This window comes from Sinocyclocheilus rhinocerous, unplaced genomic scaffold, assembly GCF_001515625.1.
Source record: "Sinocyclocheilus rhinocerous isolate Xijiao unplaced genomic scaffold, SAMN03320098_v1.1 scaffold688, whole genome shotgun sequence".
NCBI lineage: Eukaryota > Metazoa > Chordata > Actinopteri > Cypriniformes > Cyprinidae > Sinocyclocheilus > Sinocyclocheilus rhinocerous.
In genome coordinates, this window is record NW_015651641.1 from 346,191 (window position 1) to 365,840 (window position 19,650).

General features: G+C 37.7%; 1 protein-coding gene across 1 annotated transcript in view; it reads left to right on the forward strand.

Annotated features, from left to right (window-relative positions):
* Positions 1-19,650, forward strand: part of LOC107713308 (polypyrimidine tract-binding protein 3-like) — a 62,878-nt gene that overhangs the window by 35,836 nt on the left and 7,392 nt on the right. The window contains exons 3-7 of the mRNA XM_016518769.1: positions 7,588-7,757; positions 9,333-9,479; positions 10,650-10,817; positions 11,589-11,699; positions 14,711-14,885. Of these exons, the coding sequence (XP_016374255.1) occupies positions 7,588-7,757; positions 9,333-9,479; positions 10,650-10,817; positions 11,589-11,699; positions 14,711-14,885 (771 nt within the window). The remainder of the gene's footprint in view (positions 1-7,587; positions 7,758-9,332; positions 9,480-10,649; positions 10,818-11,588; positions 11,700-14,710; positions 14,886-19,650) is intronic.

A 19,650-nucleotide genomic window follows, 5' to 3' on the forward strand; every position in this document is an offset into this window, starting at 1 on the left:
TAACACTTGCTTTCTAATCTTTTTGTATTCTATCTGTTTTATTTTCATTTAACTAAAGCAAAAAGACCTCTAACACTAGCTTGCTCTATTCTTTTTCTTTTCTATCTGTTTTCTTTTTATTTATTATATAATTAAAAAAACAAAACAAAAAACCTATATGTACTGCGTTAAGCTAACTGAGACTTGTTATAGCACTTGTATATCATTGCTCTCTTGTTGATTTTGATTGCTTCCATTGTCCTCATTTGTAAGTCGCTTTGGATAAAAGCTTCTGCTAAATGACTAAATGTAAATGTAAATCTACATGAAGGTTGAAACTAAATATATTCCACTGTTTACAGCATATATTTAAAATATATTTTGTGTGCTGATATAACGCAATATCGCATGGCTACTTGTGTGATAGGAAGTTTTCTGTCGTTATGCTAAAACTAAATGCTAGTCATGGTAAGCTATCCTTACCAAGCTGTAAGCTATTCATAATTTAAAATAGTTACACTATAGTCAAGTTATCATTTTAATATATTTAACTAAACCAAAAGCTACTAATAGAAACAAGTACATTAAAGCTATTTTTATCACTTCAAAGGTGATGTCCGTATGAGAGAATTTTTAGTCTTCTGTGTTTATCTGGAAAAAACCCTGTAAGATTCACTAGAAAGATTCATCTTTGTCCAGTGGCTGTGCTATTTCTCTCCAGAAGTTACTAGAAACGTTACAATCGTTAATAGAACGTAATTCAAAGTTTTGGTTGGACGTTTGTCTAAGATGGTTGAGAATATTCAAAAGTAACATTTCCATTATGTTTGCAAAATAATAAAATGGAATGTTCTAATTAATGTCGCCTTTAATGTTCACATAACCAAGAAGAAAAAAAACAATTGTAAACATTAAAAAAACTGATTCATAATTTAAGGAAATGTTAGCCAAACATTCTAGGGAACATATTTTTGTTGGCTGGGTATGAGTGATAAAATGTCTTTGTACTTGTTTAAACTAGTCGTTTAAATCTCATAACCGCCTCACACCAGCACTCGTCAGCATGGCCGTCTATTTTTGTTGCATCTCCAGTAGTTTTGTTGTTGTTGTGCCCATCTCATCCCATCTCTTAGTTTATTACCCACCAACTCTGGTCCTGTAGTCGCTGCTTTTTACCTATGGCTGTAGTTTATGAACTCTTGCACATCAGAGCCTGCGATCTGAAAGGCATGTCCGGATCCTTTTTCCCATGTGAAGCAAACCATGTGTTCCAGCACATCAAGCACAGGAGAGCCCAAAGGCTCGGAGTCGTTCCACCTTGGCAAACACATGCACACTTGATTGCTGTCTACTGGGACCACTCTGCCAGAACAATACAAGAGCATTTCTGCCCTGTCACACCTGACATACTCCCTCTTGCTCCAGGCAAAGTTGACAGTACATCCCATAACCCTGAGTTAAAGCTGATCAGACATGTTTGACTGGGCTTTGGGTGTAACCAGCCTTTATCAAACTGAACACTACGCCGTTCTTACTCTAGTGCATGATGGCTCATAAATGTTCTGACTTTTAATTGGAAGTGGTTGTGACAAAGCAACAGGCAGGTGGAACGGCGCAAAGGTAATGCTTGCGGTGAAGGACAGCATTCCAGGAATGTCAGATATGGGAATTGTTGATGGGAAGTCACAGAGAGCTTGGTTGCGAACTGCATTCCGTGAATTCTGTGGCGTCCTAGCGACATTTTTACTGTAGTGGGATTTGACTGTGACTGTTAACTGTGACAGCAAGGAAAAGATTCTTCTCTAGACTCTTGGGTGATGTGTAGACAAATATCATGGAGAACGGATGCTTTCTACAAACAGATAATGCTGCTTCAGTGCTGGAGAAATCCTGCCATTTGCAGAACTACTTCCTCATGCTGTTTTGGCTTTTTGTTGCGCAAACTATGTTAAAAATTGTCTACTTTTTTGGAGCTGTTTGTATAGTGTAATGACAACTCTTTAAGCAAACTAAAAAGTAAATTTATCCTTATTCTACCTCTAGACGGAATGAATTGTAATTCTTAGTAGTTTTAAGTTTGAACCAATTTTAACTAGTCTCATATAACAGAATGTGAAAAGAAAAATACAAAGAAGCTTGAAGTTGCAATGTCACTGGGTCGAGACCATGGCTTAGTGGTTAGCATATGTACTCTGACTCATGAGGGTGAACAGTTCTGGCTTGCAACATTAATACTGTTTTGTAAATTTAAACAGTTGGCAAAAAGATTTTAAAAATTGTATTGTCATCAAGCCCTATATTTATTATGAAGGTTCATGCGCATATGAGAAGTATACCGTATACTTCTGTACACTACCATACAGAAATGTGGGATCTGTAACTCTCTTATGTTCACCAGGCAGGTATTTAATAAAATTTCTATGAAACAGTAATATTGTTAAATAGTATTACAATTAAAAAATTCCTGTGTATATAAATAAAAAGTATTCATTTCTTTCAAATAAATAAAAATATACATCAAATTTGTATGTTTTCATGAAATGTGTATTGTATAAGTTTTATTAATGTAATTTTAAAAATTATTATCAATTCTTGCTTAAAAACAGAATGATTTAGCAACATTTGCAAAGGATACTTATTTTTTAATTTTTGGTCACACTTTACTTACGGATCAGTTCTCACTATCAACTAACTATTAACTATGAATTTTGCCTCAAATTTGCTGCTTATTAATATTTAGTTAAGGTAGTTGTTAAGTTTAGGTGTGGGATTGGATTAAAAGATCTAGAATGTGTTTAAGCAGAATAAGGCATTAATATGTGCTTTATAATCATTAATAAACAGCCAATAAGCTAGTAATATGCATGCTCATAAGCAAAGTTAATAGTTAGAATTGGTCCCTAAATTAAAGTGTGGCCAAAATTTTGGCATGCTTAAGTAATGTAGGAAATGTTTCTTTTGTTTTCCACAATCCATTCTGTGTATTGAGTTTACATATGGCCAGTGAATTTCAAAGATCCTTTTTACTCATTTCCTCTTGAAAAGCCTGTGGCATATTTGATCCAGGGATGGTTCCTCTAATCACATTAAACACACAATAAGATTTGTTAACGGCACAATGAGATGAATCGCTGTGGTGAAGCCAGATGCCTTGATAGGTCATGTGTATGGTCACCATGGTAACACAGGGTCATTGGAAAAGTGGTCCAATCATCTTTCTGTTCTCCTGGTGGCTGCTATGTGGCGAGATGCCTGTCTCTAGGACACATAAGAGTCTCATCCATGCATCATAAATAAATCCTTGGTTGCAGTAGGTTCAGTTATAATAAAGCATAATTGAGCTTATTCAAACTTGCATATTTTATATTCCGAATGAGCTTCCAGGGAAGAAAACTGCAGACTAAGAGCTATTCAACAGCAGTTTAGGTATTATATTATAAAAAAATATATGTTTTTTTCTTTCAGCATGTTGTGTCTGTGCGTCCTTTTCTGCAGTATATGGGAAACTATCATGAATACAATTTGCCTGTTCTCTAAAGGGATTATCTCGTTTCTTTTCTCAGTTTGTTAGCTCTCTGCATGTGGTAGGCTACTACCTCAGCCTGCATTGAGTTATTCCACTGGAGATTTTGTTTTGTTGCCTGTTTAATCAGACTCATGTTCTGTGCATTAACATTAGATGTCTTGCAGATGCATGCTTGTTTTTCATGATCCATATCGCTTTCGACTGAATCTAGATGCAGGGTCTGGACTAAGACAGACCTCATTAGTATTAAATAAGGGTTTGTATTTGTAGCAGTCAGACTAGGCAGGGCATAAATGTAACACTGATTATATTTTATCTGCTTGTACAACTGGCAGTACAGGAATCAGTATGTGTATACATGTGTGTAAACATGGTTTAAGCACACATTCATATTTTTTAAATCAAATTGCTATAGACTTTTAAGTACCTGATGTTGAGGACGAAACCAACACTTATGGTTTTGAATACTTTAAACATTTGCTGACACCAGCTTGTAGACAGACACCTAGAGACAGACACCAGAAGGCCATCACTCATTATAGTAACCCCCATAGGACTACACATTGTTGTTCGGGGCCTGTTGCTTTGCTAAGGTTTGTTTCTCGCTGTAAATCCCTTCTCTGACGTGAATTTCACTAGATCCCCTTGGCAATGATTCATTTTAACAGCTGAAAAGCACACACTACAATTTTTGGACTCTTATTGGTTGTCTAGTCACATACTTCTTTTAGTGTCATTGTTGCATAATAAATCTCTGGATCTCTGGACTAGGAGGGAGGTATGGGATCACTGTGTTGGTCTGGAGGGATGGGATCACTGTGTTGGTCTGTATGGCTGGTGTCTAGATCTCTGTACTGAGCTTTGAAAGGAGGGTCTAGATCTCTGGGCTGTGAGAGAGGGTCCAGATCACTCTGCTGAGCTTTTACAGAAGGGTCTAGATCACTATGCTGAGCTGTGACAGAAGGGTCTAGATCACTATGCTGAGCTGTGACAGAAGGGTCTGGATCTCTGCACTAGGATGGAGGGATGGGAACACTGTGTTGGGCTTTGACAGGAAGGTCTAGATCACTATGCTGAGCTGTGACAGAAGGGTCTAAATCACTATGCTGAGCTGTGACAGAAGGGTCTAGATCACTATGCTGGGCTGTGACAGAAGGGTCTAGATCACTATACTGGGCTGTGACAGACTAGCCTGAGCTGTGACAGAAGGGTCTGGATCACAATGCTGGGCTATGACAGAAGGGTCTAGATCACTATGCTGAGCTGTGACAGAAGGGTCTGGATCTCTGCACTAGGATGGAGGGATGGGAACACTGTGTTGGGCTTTGACAGGAAGGTCTAGATCACTATGCTGAGCTGTGACAGAAGGGTCTAAATCACTATGCTGAGCTGTGACAGAAGGGTCTAGATCACTATGCTGGGCTGTGACAGAAGGGTCTAGATCACTATACTGGGCTGTGACAGACTAGCCTGAGCTGTGACAGAAGGGTCTGGATCACAATGCTGGGCTATGACAGAAGGGTCTAGATCACTATGCTGGGCTGTGACAAGAGGGTCTAGATTTCTATGCTGGGCTTTGACAGAAGGGTCTAGATTACTATGCTGGGCTGTGACAGGAGGGTCTGGATCTCTGGACTAGGATAGAGGGATGGGAACACTGTGTTGGGCTATGAGGGGAGGGTCTAGATCACTGCTGGGCTGTGAGGAAAGGGTCTAGGTCACTGTGCTGGGCTTTGACAGGAGGGTCTAGATCACTTTGCTTGGCTGTGACAGAAGGGTCTAGATCACTATGCTTGGCTGTGACAGAAGGGTCTAGATCACTATGCTGGGCTTTGACAGAAGGGTCTAGATCACTATGCTGGGCTGTGACAGAAGGGTCTAGATCAATATGCTGGGCTGTGACAGAAGGGTCTGGATCTCTGTACAAGGATGGATGGATGGGAACACTGTGTTGGACTGTGAGGGGAGGGTCTAGGGCACTGTGCTGGGCTTTGTCAGAAGGGTCTAGATCACTATGCTGGGCTGTGACAAGAGGGTCTGGATCTCTGGACTAGGATGGATGGATGGGAACACTGTGTTAGGCTGTGAGGGGAGGGCCTAGGTCACTGTGCTGGACTTTGACAGAAGGGTCTAGATCATTGGGCTGTGAGGGGGATTATTTGTATCAATGTGCTGGGCTGTGAAGAAAAGTGTCTAGATCCCTGGACTGGTAGGGATCGGATGGCTGTGCTTGGCTGTAAGGAAGGATCTTGATTACTATGCTGGGCTATGACGAGGGTCTGGATCTCTGGACTAGAATGGATGGATGGGAACACTGTGTTGGGCTGTGAGGGGAGGGTCTAGGTCACTGTGCTGGGCTTTGACAGGGTCTAGATCACTATGCTGGGCTGTGACAAGAGGGTCTGGATCTCTGGACTAGGATGGATGGATGGGAACACTGTGTTAGGCTGTGAGGGGAGGGCCTAGGTCACTGTGCTGGACTTTGACAGAAGGGTCTAGATCATTGGGCTGTGAGGGGGATTATTTGTATCAATGTGCTGGGCTGTGAAGAAAAGTGTCTAGATCCCTGGACTGGTAGGGATCGGATGGCTGTGCTTGGCTGTAAGAGGAGGTTCTAGATCAGTGAAATGGGCTGTGAAAGGATCTAGGTCACTGCTAGCCTGTGAGGGGAGTGTCTAGATCTCTGGACAGTAAGGGAGTGATGAGATCACTGTGTTGGTCTGTGAGGAGTGGGTCTAGATCAATGTTTTGAGCTGTGAGGGCTGGGTCTAGATCTCTGGCCTGGGAGGGAAAGATTGGATCACTGTTCTAGGTTGTGAGGAGCTAGATCACTAGGCTGTAAGGTGCAGGTCTTGGTCATTGTGCTGGACAATGAGGGGAGGTTCTGGATCACTGTATTGAGCCTGTTCATTTTTTCAACTATGGCTGGATGTCCTGCTGATGGCAGTATTTTCTTCTGTGCACTGCTGTTTCTCTCTGCCTCCTCTCATCGGCAGGCTTAACTTTGGAAAGAGAGAGTGTATCAATGCGTGAGAGAGAGCGAGAGAGAGATCTCACTTTCACTCATGCTTGTGCACTACTGCATTCATCATGGAGAATTTGGTGCCTGCACATATACAAATTGAGGAATATGTGACCCTTATTTTAATGTGTCTGAAGATGTTTATTACAAGATGTTTATTGACTGTATTACAGTACTAGAGCTTTTACGTTCATTGTTCATGCATGACCTACCAGTGACTAGACAAATACATAATAGGAGAGTCTAACAATGCAGCAATTTCTGCACATTCATTTGTTTCACTTCCAAAATTACTTGAGGTTACTTTAGGGTGAAGTGTGCAACTTTTCAGAGCTCAGTTGTGTGATTTTAGGGCAGGACTATCTGTTTAGCAAACATTGGGAATTTGGGTAAATTGACCACAAGTCTGCCCACTGTAGGCTGTAATATGTGTTAGTAAAAATTTAATGTATAATACATGCATATTCTAACATCTTTTCATTTTGCACCCAACACTGACACTGATACCAATTGCTTTGATGCCGTTATCTGCAATCAAACAAATACAAGCAGTGCAAGGGCTTGAAAGAACGTGAAAGCTGCAAGTGTTGAAAGCTGAGGCAGGCACTCCGCCACGGTCTGTCTCTGTTAAACCTGTCACCAGCCTGTGATGTGCCCCTGGACATAGCCAAGTGCCAAACGCCCCACAATGGGTGCCATTTGGAGTCTTGACAGGCTACAGAGGACTGCTTAATCCTGTAAGAGGCTTGTCGTATTGTTTCAAGGGGAAGCGTCAGAGATGCTGCCCACCACTGTCATATTGTCTGTTTTGTGTTTCTGCCCATGTCTGTCTGTCTGCTGTATCTTACCCTTCATTGAAGGTCCTTTGTGAGGCCAAAACATTGCAAAATATTTTGTAACAGTGACCTTTTTGGTGTCAGTCAATCGATAATAATTGTGTTCGGTGTCTGACGGGTCTTGCTTTTGTAATATCCATGTACATCAATGCCAGTTTTGGCATTTGGAAAACTGGTAAAATCAAAAAATGAAAATATGTCTCTTTCTTTTTCCTTTTTGGCAGCTAATGGCACTGACAGTAAAACGTATAAAGGAGAACGATCTCCTTGTGACCCTTCCCGCGTCCTCCACGTCCGCAAAGTTCCCATCGAAGTGTCTGAGGCAGAGGTCATCTCACTAGGAGTCCCTTTCGGCAAAGTCACCAACCTGTTGATGCTTAAAGGGAAAAACCAAGTAGGTGCTCCATTAACCTGCGAACACATCCCTGCCCTTTCTTTCAGCTCTGTAAGCATTTTGCAGCATGACCATTGGATCCCTAGGCATTTGAGAAACACTGATGGGTTTGAAATTTGCCTTTTGAGATTCTCAAACCTCACCTTACGCTTTCATGTTGGTTTAGCAGTGGAATTTCCGGATTAAATGGCATGAATAAGATCAGAGAAAACCAGCATACATATTCTCACTGTTAAACCTCTGTGTGGTTCATCACGGTGTAACATGATTTAGGAAATGTAGGATTACTTCCTCAGTAAGGAACAGTGGTGTGACAATACCATTGTCTCTGGGATTGTCTTGGACAAAAAAATGAAGGTTATTAAGATTTATTTTAGGTTATTAAGCATATTCTCAGTAAAAAAAAATCTAATTTTGATTTAAAAAAAATATAATAATATATTATTTAATTTATAAATGTAAACATCATAGTAATTTTTTTTTTACATAATTTAAAATAGAATTAGGTTATAAAAACTTTTCACTGAGGAAAATTATTGGATGCTCCTTCAATGCAAATATATGTGTTTGTATATGCTTTTTAGTGTGTGTGTGTGTGTGTGTGTGTGTGTGTGTATAAAGGATTTCTGGACAGGATGGTATTTGTGTTACAGTAATATAACTTTTAATGCAACTTTGATAATGTAACTTTTTTGCATTACGGTAATGATATAATTTTTAATGTTTTTTATTTATTTTTTTGTATTATAAAAATAATTATTCATAAAATAGGCATCATTCTCTTAATTCTTTTTTTTTCTGCTTTTGGACTGAAATATCATCCAGACATTTTTTGTCATGAGTCTGACCCACAAAAACCCACTTTACTAAGAACCACCACCATCAAAGAATCATTTTGTCTGTATTTTTCCTTTATAAGGCATGGTGAGGACAAGGGTCCAGATCTGTTTTCGCTTCATTAGTGATGGCCAGTGATAGAAACTGAAGTGTGCATCCTTTCAAACACATCAAGGTCCATCTAATAACAGAAGCCCTGCAAAAACACGGCAGTCTCCCGCTTCCACTCGAGTGTCTTTTCATATTCAAATGGAACCTGGCATATTTAGACAAGAAAAGACAGGCAGACAGATTTCTTAATGCCCCTGTTGCATAATTTGTTGTTTGCTGCTTGATTTGATTGGGGCTTCAAAAGATTCTTTTATTGTCAGATTCTGCATCTATAATTCTTTCACACCTTGCTTGATGAGGTCAGAATAATTATTAGAGGTGCCTGTTAAGACAAGCATCACTGTTGTATTGCTCATGCTTAGGGTTGGTGATTTTAAACTTTGTCCCGAATTGTTTGTGCTACAGTCATCATTAAGCTTGTTCTATTGTCCATCCATAAGTGCAAAGCAGCATTTCTTCTTCTTTATCTCCATTTCTTTTAGCCCACTAATATTTATTTCATTTGAGTGTTACATTAAAACAGACTAAGAAAAAAGTTGGATTAACTGACACCACATATGTGCAATTAGCCGAATGCTGTTGTTATCAGGGCTGAGCATTTACAGTATGTCTCTCTTTGCACTACAGGCTTTTATAGAAATGGCTTCTGAAGAAGCAGCAATCACCATGGTCAACTACTACACCACAGCCACACCCCATGTCCGCAACCAGCCCGTCTACATCCAGTATTCCAACCACCGTGAGCTCAAGACTGATAATCTGCCCAATCAGGGGGTGAGAATTACTGTCACTCCAAACACGTTTAAACACCTCTTTCACTAGCATAGTAGGGTTAATGACAGATAGTGTTATCCAAGATTATATAAAAGCATAATTTAATAATAATTTAGTTTAAATGCAATTGTCAAGTTCTTAAGGCACGGTCACATTTATTGTTGCTTGGTGAAATTTCACATGGTCACGCAAATTCGTTGTGCTCACCAACAGAAAGCTGCTTGGTTTGAAAGTGACTTCTGTGTGAGCTGTGCTTCATATATGGCTACACTATTGACAATGGTGCTTTTTTGCTCATAAAATTTCTCAGAAATTTGACCCCACCTGTACTTTTTGTATTCATAATAGTTTTTTCATGTTTTTTTAGTGTGGTGTAACAATCAGTAAAAAGTAATAAAATGTTTTAAACCTTGAATATATGAGATTTTACTCACTTTTTTCCAAAAAAAACATTAAACTTTTACATTTTTTTGTTCTAGCTATCAGCTATCATGGATTAATTTTTTTGGTTATACAATATGATGACACCATTTGACATGTATTTTTGTATTCATATTGTTTAATTAAACTGTTCTTTTTTTTTTTTTTTTTTTACTTTGATACTGTTTTCAATAGTGTTTGATATAATGACTAGCCATCAGTAAAAAGTAATAAAATATTTCCTTACACCTTGAATACATGTAATTGTACTCAATTCAAAAAAATGTTCAAGGTAATATTTTTTCTAGCTATGTCAGCCTGAAACAACCTTGCTGTGTCATAAATTGGCAAAGAAAAAGAAACTTTCTAAAAAGAAAACTTTCTGGCCTTGTTTAAAGGTGGAAAGCACTCCACTTTGTGTGACAGGCTGATGAAGCTCTAGCATTAAACCCATACATAACCCTAACATTATTTAGCTTGCTGTCTTTTTTACGAACTCAGAATGGTATCTCTGCATATTTAGTGCCTCCTTTATACTTTTGCTCTACCCAGAGCTATTAGTTTTACAGTATGTAAAACGGCTCATTACAGAGTCATTTGCTGAGAGTGCATTTTAGAGCCATGGGAATCAGGCATACCAGCGAGTGCAGAAGTAAGATTGAGGTGAACTTGTGTGTACTCTGTGTGAGTGTAAAGTTTTAGAAGAGTTTGGTCAGAATGTTAACCCTGGCCTGTACGTCTCATTTGTAGAGGGTTCAGGCTGCTCTGCAAGCTGTCAATGCTGTGCATTCTGGGAATATGAGTCTCTCTGGGACTGCGACAGGCAGTGACGGTGGAATGATGCCTGGACAAAGTCCTGTGCTTCGTATCATCGTAGAGAATCTCTACTACCCAGTGTCTCTAGAAGTGCTACACCAGGTAAGACTACACTATACCGAAATGTGACGCTTGTCATTGATCTCCAATAGGTCTGGGAATTGGCACTGACTCCTGATTCAGTTCTGAATCACAAACCTTTGATTCAATGTTTATTTGATACCAACTTTGATTAGTTTTAATATTTGGGACTATCTTGATTCAGTTCGATATTTGGTAATATTTCTGTTATAATAATTATCAGCATGGTTTTTCAATTACATCAGCATGCAATCAATACATCAAGTAATCATGACATTCAGATAAAAAAACAAAATACGTCTTTTTTTTGCTTTCTGCTATATATCAAGCAGGATATTTCCGTTCTAATCTCAAATACTTGTTACCTCATTCATTTGCTTGCACTGTTTTCACCGTTTAACATGTACACTTCCTACTTCATCACCTTGTAAGTTACCTTTCCACAAGGTCAAAGTGGCAGGAAACACTGGTGTTCAAAGATTGCTTGTAGTCCAGTCATGTGGGACTCAAAAGTTGAAATCTAGTGTTGGAAGCCAGCACTTTAAACCAGCCCGAAGTTGTTTACTGGTTTCAGGATGGTTTCCACTGGTCAGACTGGTCTGGTTTATTGGCTTTATTGGGATTTTAGCCACTTATCAGCTGGCTGACCAGCTAAACCAGCTCAAAACCACCTTGGTCAGGTTGGGTGACCAGCTAGACCACCAGCTAAGATGAGCAAACCACCTTGGGCTGGTTTAAACTAGACTTTTTAACATGCCTGTCCTTCATTTTCTTGTCTTCTCCTTCATTTAGATCTTCTCAAAATTCGGAACGGTCCTGAAGATCATTACCTTCACCAAGAACAACCAGTTCCAGGCCTTGCTACAATATGCAGATCCAATGAACGCACATCACGCCAAAGTGGTCAGTACCGAAATAGAACCCGCAGTCACAAAATGCTCCTCTTATTATCTCATTGGTGGGATGAATTGGGTTGGGTGGGATGAAAACATGGCAAGCAGCTTTAGTACACGCTAGTTTATTTCCTCAGGCTGTCTGTGGAGACAGACGGTTTATCTGTGGTCAGCGCTGCTTCCTAATCGCTCGGCCGTCCCGTATAATCAAAGCTTCACGATCAATCACGAGGCTGCTCACACCTGTCCTCCATCACCTCATTTTTGGCACTCTCTGGTATTTTTTGGGGCTGAGCCAAAAATTTGTCAAAGCAACAGGAAGACGGCAGGAAAACCAGCTCCCAGTAGACCGCACAAATCAAAGCGCCCCTGTAATTAATATGTCACCGTTGAGGTTATCTAATGAATGCCAATGCAGCTCAGCAGGGGAAAAAGAGCTAGCAAGTAATTACTCCTCTGGTCTGAGGGTGTTATCTATTGTGCGGCTGCCATGTTGCATTGCCTCCTTGCACAAAGAGAGTATTTGTTAGTGTAACAGGAGGGGTGGGGACAGGGGTCTTTTTTGAAATGGGCGATGCTGATGAAGCCCCCCTTCCTCCTGTTTAAAATTGCTGCAAAAAAGGAACAATTGTGTGCAAATGCACCTTACTTTCTCAGCGTCTTCGGCTGGAAAAGCGCAAGTGATTATCAATTACAGAAATGTAACACTAACTAAAAGTAGATTTTTAAAAATACATACTTTTGTTTTTTAAATTAATGGATAGTTTTATTCAGCAGAGATGCATTACATTGATCAAAAGTGACAGTAAAGACATTTCTAATATTACAAATTATTTTTATTTCAAATAAACAATGTTTATATTCATCAGCAGTGCTGGATAGTAACTGATTATATGTGATCTGGATTACACAGTGAGGATCCTTAAATATTTTTTAAGGATCCTTTCATATTTTTTTGATTAAGTATTGTATTTTGATTGTTGTTATTAAAAAATGTTTTTATTTTAACTTACATTTTTACAATTAATTATTAGCTTTTCGTTAAGCCCCTGCTGTTCCTTCACAAACCCCAGTTTGGGAAACTTTGACATAATACATTGTTTAATTCACTTCATGTTGCTAATGGAATATATTTTCATTCTCTTTGTATTTCTATATCAATATGGTACTAGATTATCCTATTTAAATCAATGTGATAAATCAGTTGGGTCAAAAGTAATCTGAAAGTAATCAAAAAGTATAGTATTAAAAAGTATTACTTAAAATGTGTAATGTAATGGATTATGTTCCTAACTACAATTTTTATCTTTTAATTTGGAATCAGTAAAGGACTGCGATTTGTAAGTAATCTGCCCAATGCTATTCATGAAAGACTCCTTCGGAAAAAAAAAATGTATTACAGTTTCTATAAAAATATGAAGCAGCACAACTGTTTTCAGCATTGATAATAATCAGAAATGTTTCTCGAGCAGCAAATCAGCATATTAGAATGATTTCTGAAGATCATGTGACACTGAAGAGTGGAGTAATGATGCTGAAAATTCAGCTTTGATCACAGGAATAAATTACATTTTATAATATATTCACATAGAAAAAAGTTATTGTAAATTGTAAAACTATTTCACAAAATATTACTGTTTTTACTGTATTTTTCGATCAATTGAATGTAGCTTTGATGAGCATAAGGGGCTTATTTCAAAAACATAAAAAAATCTTACCAACCTCAAACTTGTAAACGGAAGTCTATATATTTCTGTCATAATGGTAGGGGGTTGAATTGCAGTTGCTAAGGTGTTCTGAGTGTTTTCCAGCATGTTGCTATGTGGTTTCTAGGCTGGTTGGAACAGGATGGTTGCTCATCAGCCCAAAAGAGTCCAAAGAGCCCACCCTTGAATCTTTACAATAATCTGAAGTGTAGATTTGGCATCAAATATAAAACTATCAGCCTAGGTTCAGAATTTGTTCATCTGATTGTTTAAATCCAACAGCACATCTGTGCAACAGCTCTTTATTCTTCCCTGTCGTTGCTCAGGCCACTGTCAGGATTAGATGTGATTTGCATTTGTCATCAGGGTTTAGTTAAATGAACTGGCTCCATGGGAGAAGTTATTTCACATCGCCTCCGCCCTGCCAAACCTGCTTCAGGCCTACACAGACAATTCAATAATGAAAATGTCACACTAGATTAAGAAGCAAACTCTGTCATGTTGAGTGGCGATCTTGTTCTCTTATCTAAGGTTCATATATTTCCAAAATGGCCATAACGAGATGGAGATTACGGGTAAAATGACCGAGAAAGCCATTTTTGTCACTATAATGGCAGATACTCAGGGTCAGGGAGAGATTACTTCAAATGAAAATGATTTGCAAATATATTTTGAGGTTTCATGGGTTGAGAGTTTATCGATTCGTTTTCACTGCACATGTTGCTTTTCATTCCGTTTGGTTTTGCACTTTGACCTTCATGTTTCTCAGGAACCATTAACAGGGCTCAGTGGAGATACAAACCTTGTGACTGCGAGCTTCTTCTAGATCAGTTTTAGGAGTTTGGCTGTTGTTTGATTTAAGATATTGATTAACAGACTGAAAAACTGAGATGAGATGCTCAGGCTCCATTAAACCCTGATGTAATGAAGTAGAGCAGGTGTAATCAATCAGAATGTGCCAGAATAGGTCAGTGTCCCGTGATTGGAGAGGCAAATATACAGTGATGGGTAAATCTAATGGGAAAGGAATTAAATACAATAAAAAAGAGAAGTAAATAAAAATATGTATTTTTAATTTTGTTAGTCAATAAAAACTCATGATCTATAAATGTAATTTTACTTTAATTTTAATAAATATAATTTTTATTATGTATCTGAGATTTATTTTTGCAATAACACTTTCTAGTAATGTACATTTCTACTGGGAAGATATGCAAAAAATATGTAACTGTCCTAAAATAGGCTTGTTTTTATTTAAGCAAACTATCATTTCTTTGTGAGAGAATGGCATAATAGTGTTTCGTGTCTGTGTCAGGCTTTGGATGGGCAGAACATCTACAACGGCTGCTGCACTCTGCATGTTGAGTTCTCCAAGCTGACCAGTCTGAATGTGAAATACAACAACGACAAGAGCAGGGACTTCACACGTCTAGACCTACCCTCAGGGGACGGGCAGCCCACGCTGGACCCCAGCATGCAGACCGCTTTTGGTAAGACATATACACACATATATAGGCGAATGTTTGATTAGGGGAACCTTTGTCTCCTATATATATTTACATTTACATTTATGCATTTAGTAGACGCTTTTATCCAAAGTGACTTACAGTGCATTCAGGCTATACATTATTTTATTTTTTTTACCAGTATGTGGGTCAAAGACGAAAAAGGGTTTAAGCATAAAAACAATAAGTGTAACACTGCTTAAAATTGTTTTGTTTTTTTCCCAAAAAATTTAAAAAGTTTTCTGTTTAGTTTAATTGCAATTTTGTTTTTCTGAGCAAAACATAAATATCATACATTTTCCCCTGATTTACAGAAGAGACCCACTAAGCTTTAGATATTTGATTTTTATATTTTTAAATACTTTTGGCTAAATGAAATTAAGCAATTTCCAGAATTTCTCTATTTTGGCCTTGTCCTCCATTCCACTTTGGGGTCCTAGCTATAATTATTTTAAGTGTTATAATCAGGAAAATTCTACATTGATTTTTTTTCCGTAAGATGTTACAATTATGTTTTTAATAATTATATTTTCAATAATTAGTATTAATAAAAAGTTATTTTTTATAATAAAGAATCGCTTTTTATCAATACTGCTGTCATTACTTTTTCTCCAAAAACAGAACTATATCATTGCCATCACACATCGTCCAAAAATTCACAACATCCCACATTATACCAAAACCCACTTGATCAAGGCCAACTTGTACCCAGATATTATCACACACACACACACACACACACACACACACACACACACCATCTGCTTTAGTCCATGCTTTTCTTCTAGCTCAGAGGAAGTTAGCTAAAGGATGTCAGATACAGTTTTTTATATAAATGGCATCTAGTACTTCAGGGTGTTGCTTAAATGTAAATTTTGATGTTTGGCATGAAGAAATTTTCAACTATTTTATTGAAAAAAATTCCACTTAGATTATCAATTTGTCACTACATCATTTTCACAGGTATATTCTGGGTTGTAAAAAATTTAAAGGAATAATTCACCCAAAAATGAAAATTTGCTGAAAACGTACTCGCTCTCGGGCCATGCAAGATGTAGATGAGTTTGTTTCTTCATCAGAACAGATTTGGAGAAATATAGCCTTACATAACTTGCTCACCAGTGGATGCTCTGCAGTGAATGGGTGCCGTCAGAATGAGAGTCCAAACAGCTGATAAAAACATCACAATAATCCACAAGTAATCCATCATTTCAACATTTTATGAAGAGAAAAGCTGCATGTTTATAAGAAACAAATCCATCATTAAGGCATTTAAAATCAATAAAGTCAAAGTCCTTTATTCATAACATCGCTTCCTCCAGTGAAAAAGTCATCTTGTCTGAACCAGGAGAGAAATATGCACAGGTCAAGCACCGTTTACATGCAAAAACAGCTCTAAACAAATATGTTGGTGGATTTTGATGTGAGAAGAAAACAGGACTCATGGACTCATATTTTAGCCAGAAGCATGGGTTTAAAGTTAAAACATCTTAATGATGGATTTTTTTCTTACAAACCTGCACAAGACATTAACTGATGGACTGGAGTGATGTGCATTACTTGTGGATTATTGTGATGTTTTTATCAGCTGTTTGGACTCTCATTCTGACGGCACCCATTCACTGCAGAGCATCCACTGGTGAGCAACTGATGTAATGCTACATTTCTCCAAATCTGTTCTGATGAAGAAACAAACTCCTCTACATCTTGCATGGCCTGAAGGCGAATAAATATTTAGCAAATTTACATTTTCAGGTGAACTATTCCTTTAAACTCTTGTCTACCCTATAATTTGTTGATATTCTAATTTGGAATATTTCATAAATTTTTGTCTGTGTGTAAACTGACATTTTGTTTTTTAATCAAACCTGTCCGTTTATCTAATTAAACTTCTCTTCCATTGGAAATACCAGTGTAACAGATATTTTCCTCACTTGCTCCTTACCTGGGCGATCCGTGTGTTTTATTATAATGCTATCAGTTGGTTGCATGCACACTATCAAAGGGCAGGCCTTATCGCACACGCACACATAGTTCTGTGGGCTAGAGCGTTTGCCGAGTAGCTTTATTGTGTGTGATTGTCAGAGGGGGCGGCAGATAACTGTGGCTGCCCATCCACGCATCTTGTTGTCTCAGGCTCGGTAAATCACTCGCGCTGTCTAGAGCGAGAGGCGGTGTGGATACTGATAAGGCCGGTGTGTATTCTTGTGTGTGTGTCTGTAAATCAGAGCTGATGAATTGTTTCTGGGCACAGGCAGGAATCTCAGGGGCTCTCGGTGACGTCTCCAGACGCCCGCTAAAGCAATAAAAGGTGTTCAAATGGCAGCTTTTATTAGACCACTGCCATTTTGTCGGTCTTCTACCACAACACCCCTCATGAAAATGTTTTATTGTTGTCGGTAGGACTGGTTTGAAATGTATGTACACTGCTCGTTCTGAGCTCTGTGGTGGTTTACATCTCAATAGGCTGAATAAATCCATTTTAAACAATGGTGTCACACTTAAGTCCGTCCCTCCTGGGGATTCGAGATATTACATGGGCAAATTGTGAATTACGTGAATGTGCATGTCTCAGCAAGCCATAGTCAGCTCAAAATTATAGGATGATAATAAAACTGCGATGATATAGGGAGTACAGAACAAATGTATGTGCGCCTCTTTTATAGATTGTGCTTTTCTACTGTTAATAAAATGTATTTGAGGCTCACGCAGGGTTAGTGAATTTATATTTTCTTTTATAAAGCAAATTCTACAGAAAAAGAAAATCTACAGGAAAGAAAAGGAACAAATGTGAATCTAAAACACATGTGCCAAGAGCTAATTAATGTATTCTTTATGTTCATTTTGGTTTTGAAATACTTTTCTACCCATTAAAAAAAAACAAGTTTACATTTCATGACTCTAAAATGTCATGTGGTGTAACCAATACAAAGTAATAATATATTGCCCTTGCACTTTGAATAAATTGTTATTATTGTCACTATTATTATTGTTATTTGGGTGAAGAGTATATTTTAAGAATATATTTATTAATTTATAAATATCATTAACTTTTTGGGGAGTTGCATCACATGACAAAATGCGTTAAACTAGCCATGTCATAAATGGTCAAAATATCTGAAATTTCATTTTATTTGTTAATATTCATTTAGCTTTTCATAGCAGGGAACTGTTGATAAAAATGGACAATATGGTTTATAATATTATATATGTCAGAAATGAATCCTCAATCCATCCTCCTTAAAAATACTGCTGTATTTGACGCAGTCGTATATGACGTACATAAAAATGACAATGATCAAATAGTCAGATAGTATCACTGACATACACTGATTTACTAATATATAAATATGATTAATAATAATAATAATATGATATCATTCTCTATTCTATCTGTTGGTCACGCCAAGTGATTTGGCTGTCAGTCATTCATCAAATATATTCCCCTAAATATTTTAACAAAACTGGTTCATTTTTTATTTCTATATTTTTTCCCAGTGAAATAGTAATAAAATATTATGCAAAACTATTTAATAATAAGATTTATTTTTTTATCTTTGTAAACAGGCTTTTATCTTCATTATGTTATCAGAACAGCTGTATCACCATGACATGTACAGTATAATTTTACACCCCCAAAGAAATATCTAAATGAATTTTTTAGGAGTCATAAATATTAGACTCTTCCTTACCCTGAAAAAACACATTGTGTTGGTGTTGATGCACACACACTGCTATCACTGTCCTGTTACGTGCTTGTGCTCTCATTTTATAAATCAGTCGTTCGTTGTTGCTGACCCTCTGTGTGTGTGTGTGTGTGTGTGTGCGCGCAGGGGAATGTGTTTCTTCCCCGTTCGACATTTGTTTCAGTCCCTCTCCATGTTTCATTCTATGGCTTGCTTTTGCTATATCTTTACATATTAAAGAAATTATAAATGTAAAAATAATGAAATTATAACATGTGTACTCTATCATGGCAATGACAGCATATTAGCCTGTATTTCATTAATACTTTTGGAAAGTTTTCATGTCCTGATGATGATCTGATTTTCATTTTGCCCATTTTAAACATTTGTTATGATGCTTAAATTGATCCAGTGAAGGCAAAAACTTGAAAAAAATGACCAATCACAGAACCTAAAATCACAGTATACTGTATTAATATGAAGGAATGATTTGATGATTTTTGTAAATCGGTTTCCATCAGGCAGGTAAGCTTTCTGACACAGTCACACTCTCACATCACATCTCAGTAATGGAGGCAGCATCGTGTGGCTCACGACAGTCTTCAGACTGAATAATTGGAGGTATTACAGTGTCATCACCTGAGCCACTTGCAAGACGCATCTGCAGATTAACACCAGCCAAATGAGCAAAGTGAAGAGGGACTAACACAAGCAGAAGTATTGACGTCACATCTGAAAACAGACTGAGCAATGTGTGCAGTTAGAAAACTTTGCGTTTGGAATTGGCTATTGATTAGTTTGCTTTGATTTATCTGATCAATTAGGGCTGCACAGTTAATCGAATTTCTAATCGCGATTACAATTATGGATGCCACAATTACGTAATCGTTCAAAGCGGCAATTAATCGTTCAAAGTCCACTTATGTTATCTGCACGCTTAAGATGTTTTTTCTTCTTTCTACATGTTATCTTAAGGGTTTTTCCATTGTTTTAGTTTTAGTATAACATTATAATACCATTCATATATTTACTTTTTTATAATTTAAAGAAGAAACCAATCCAAT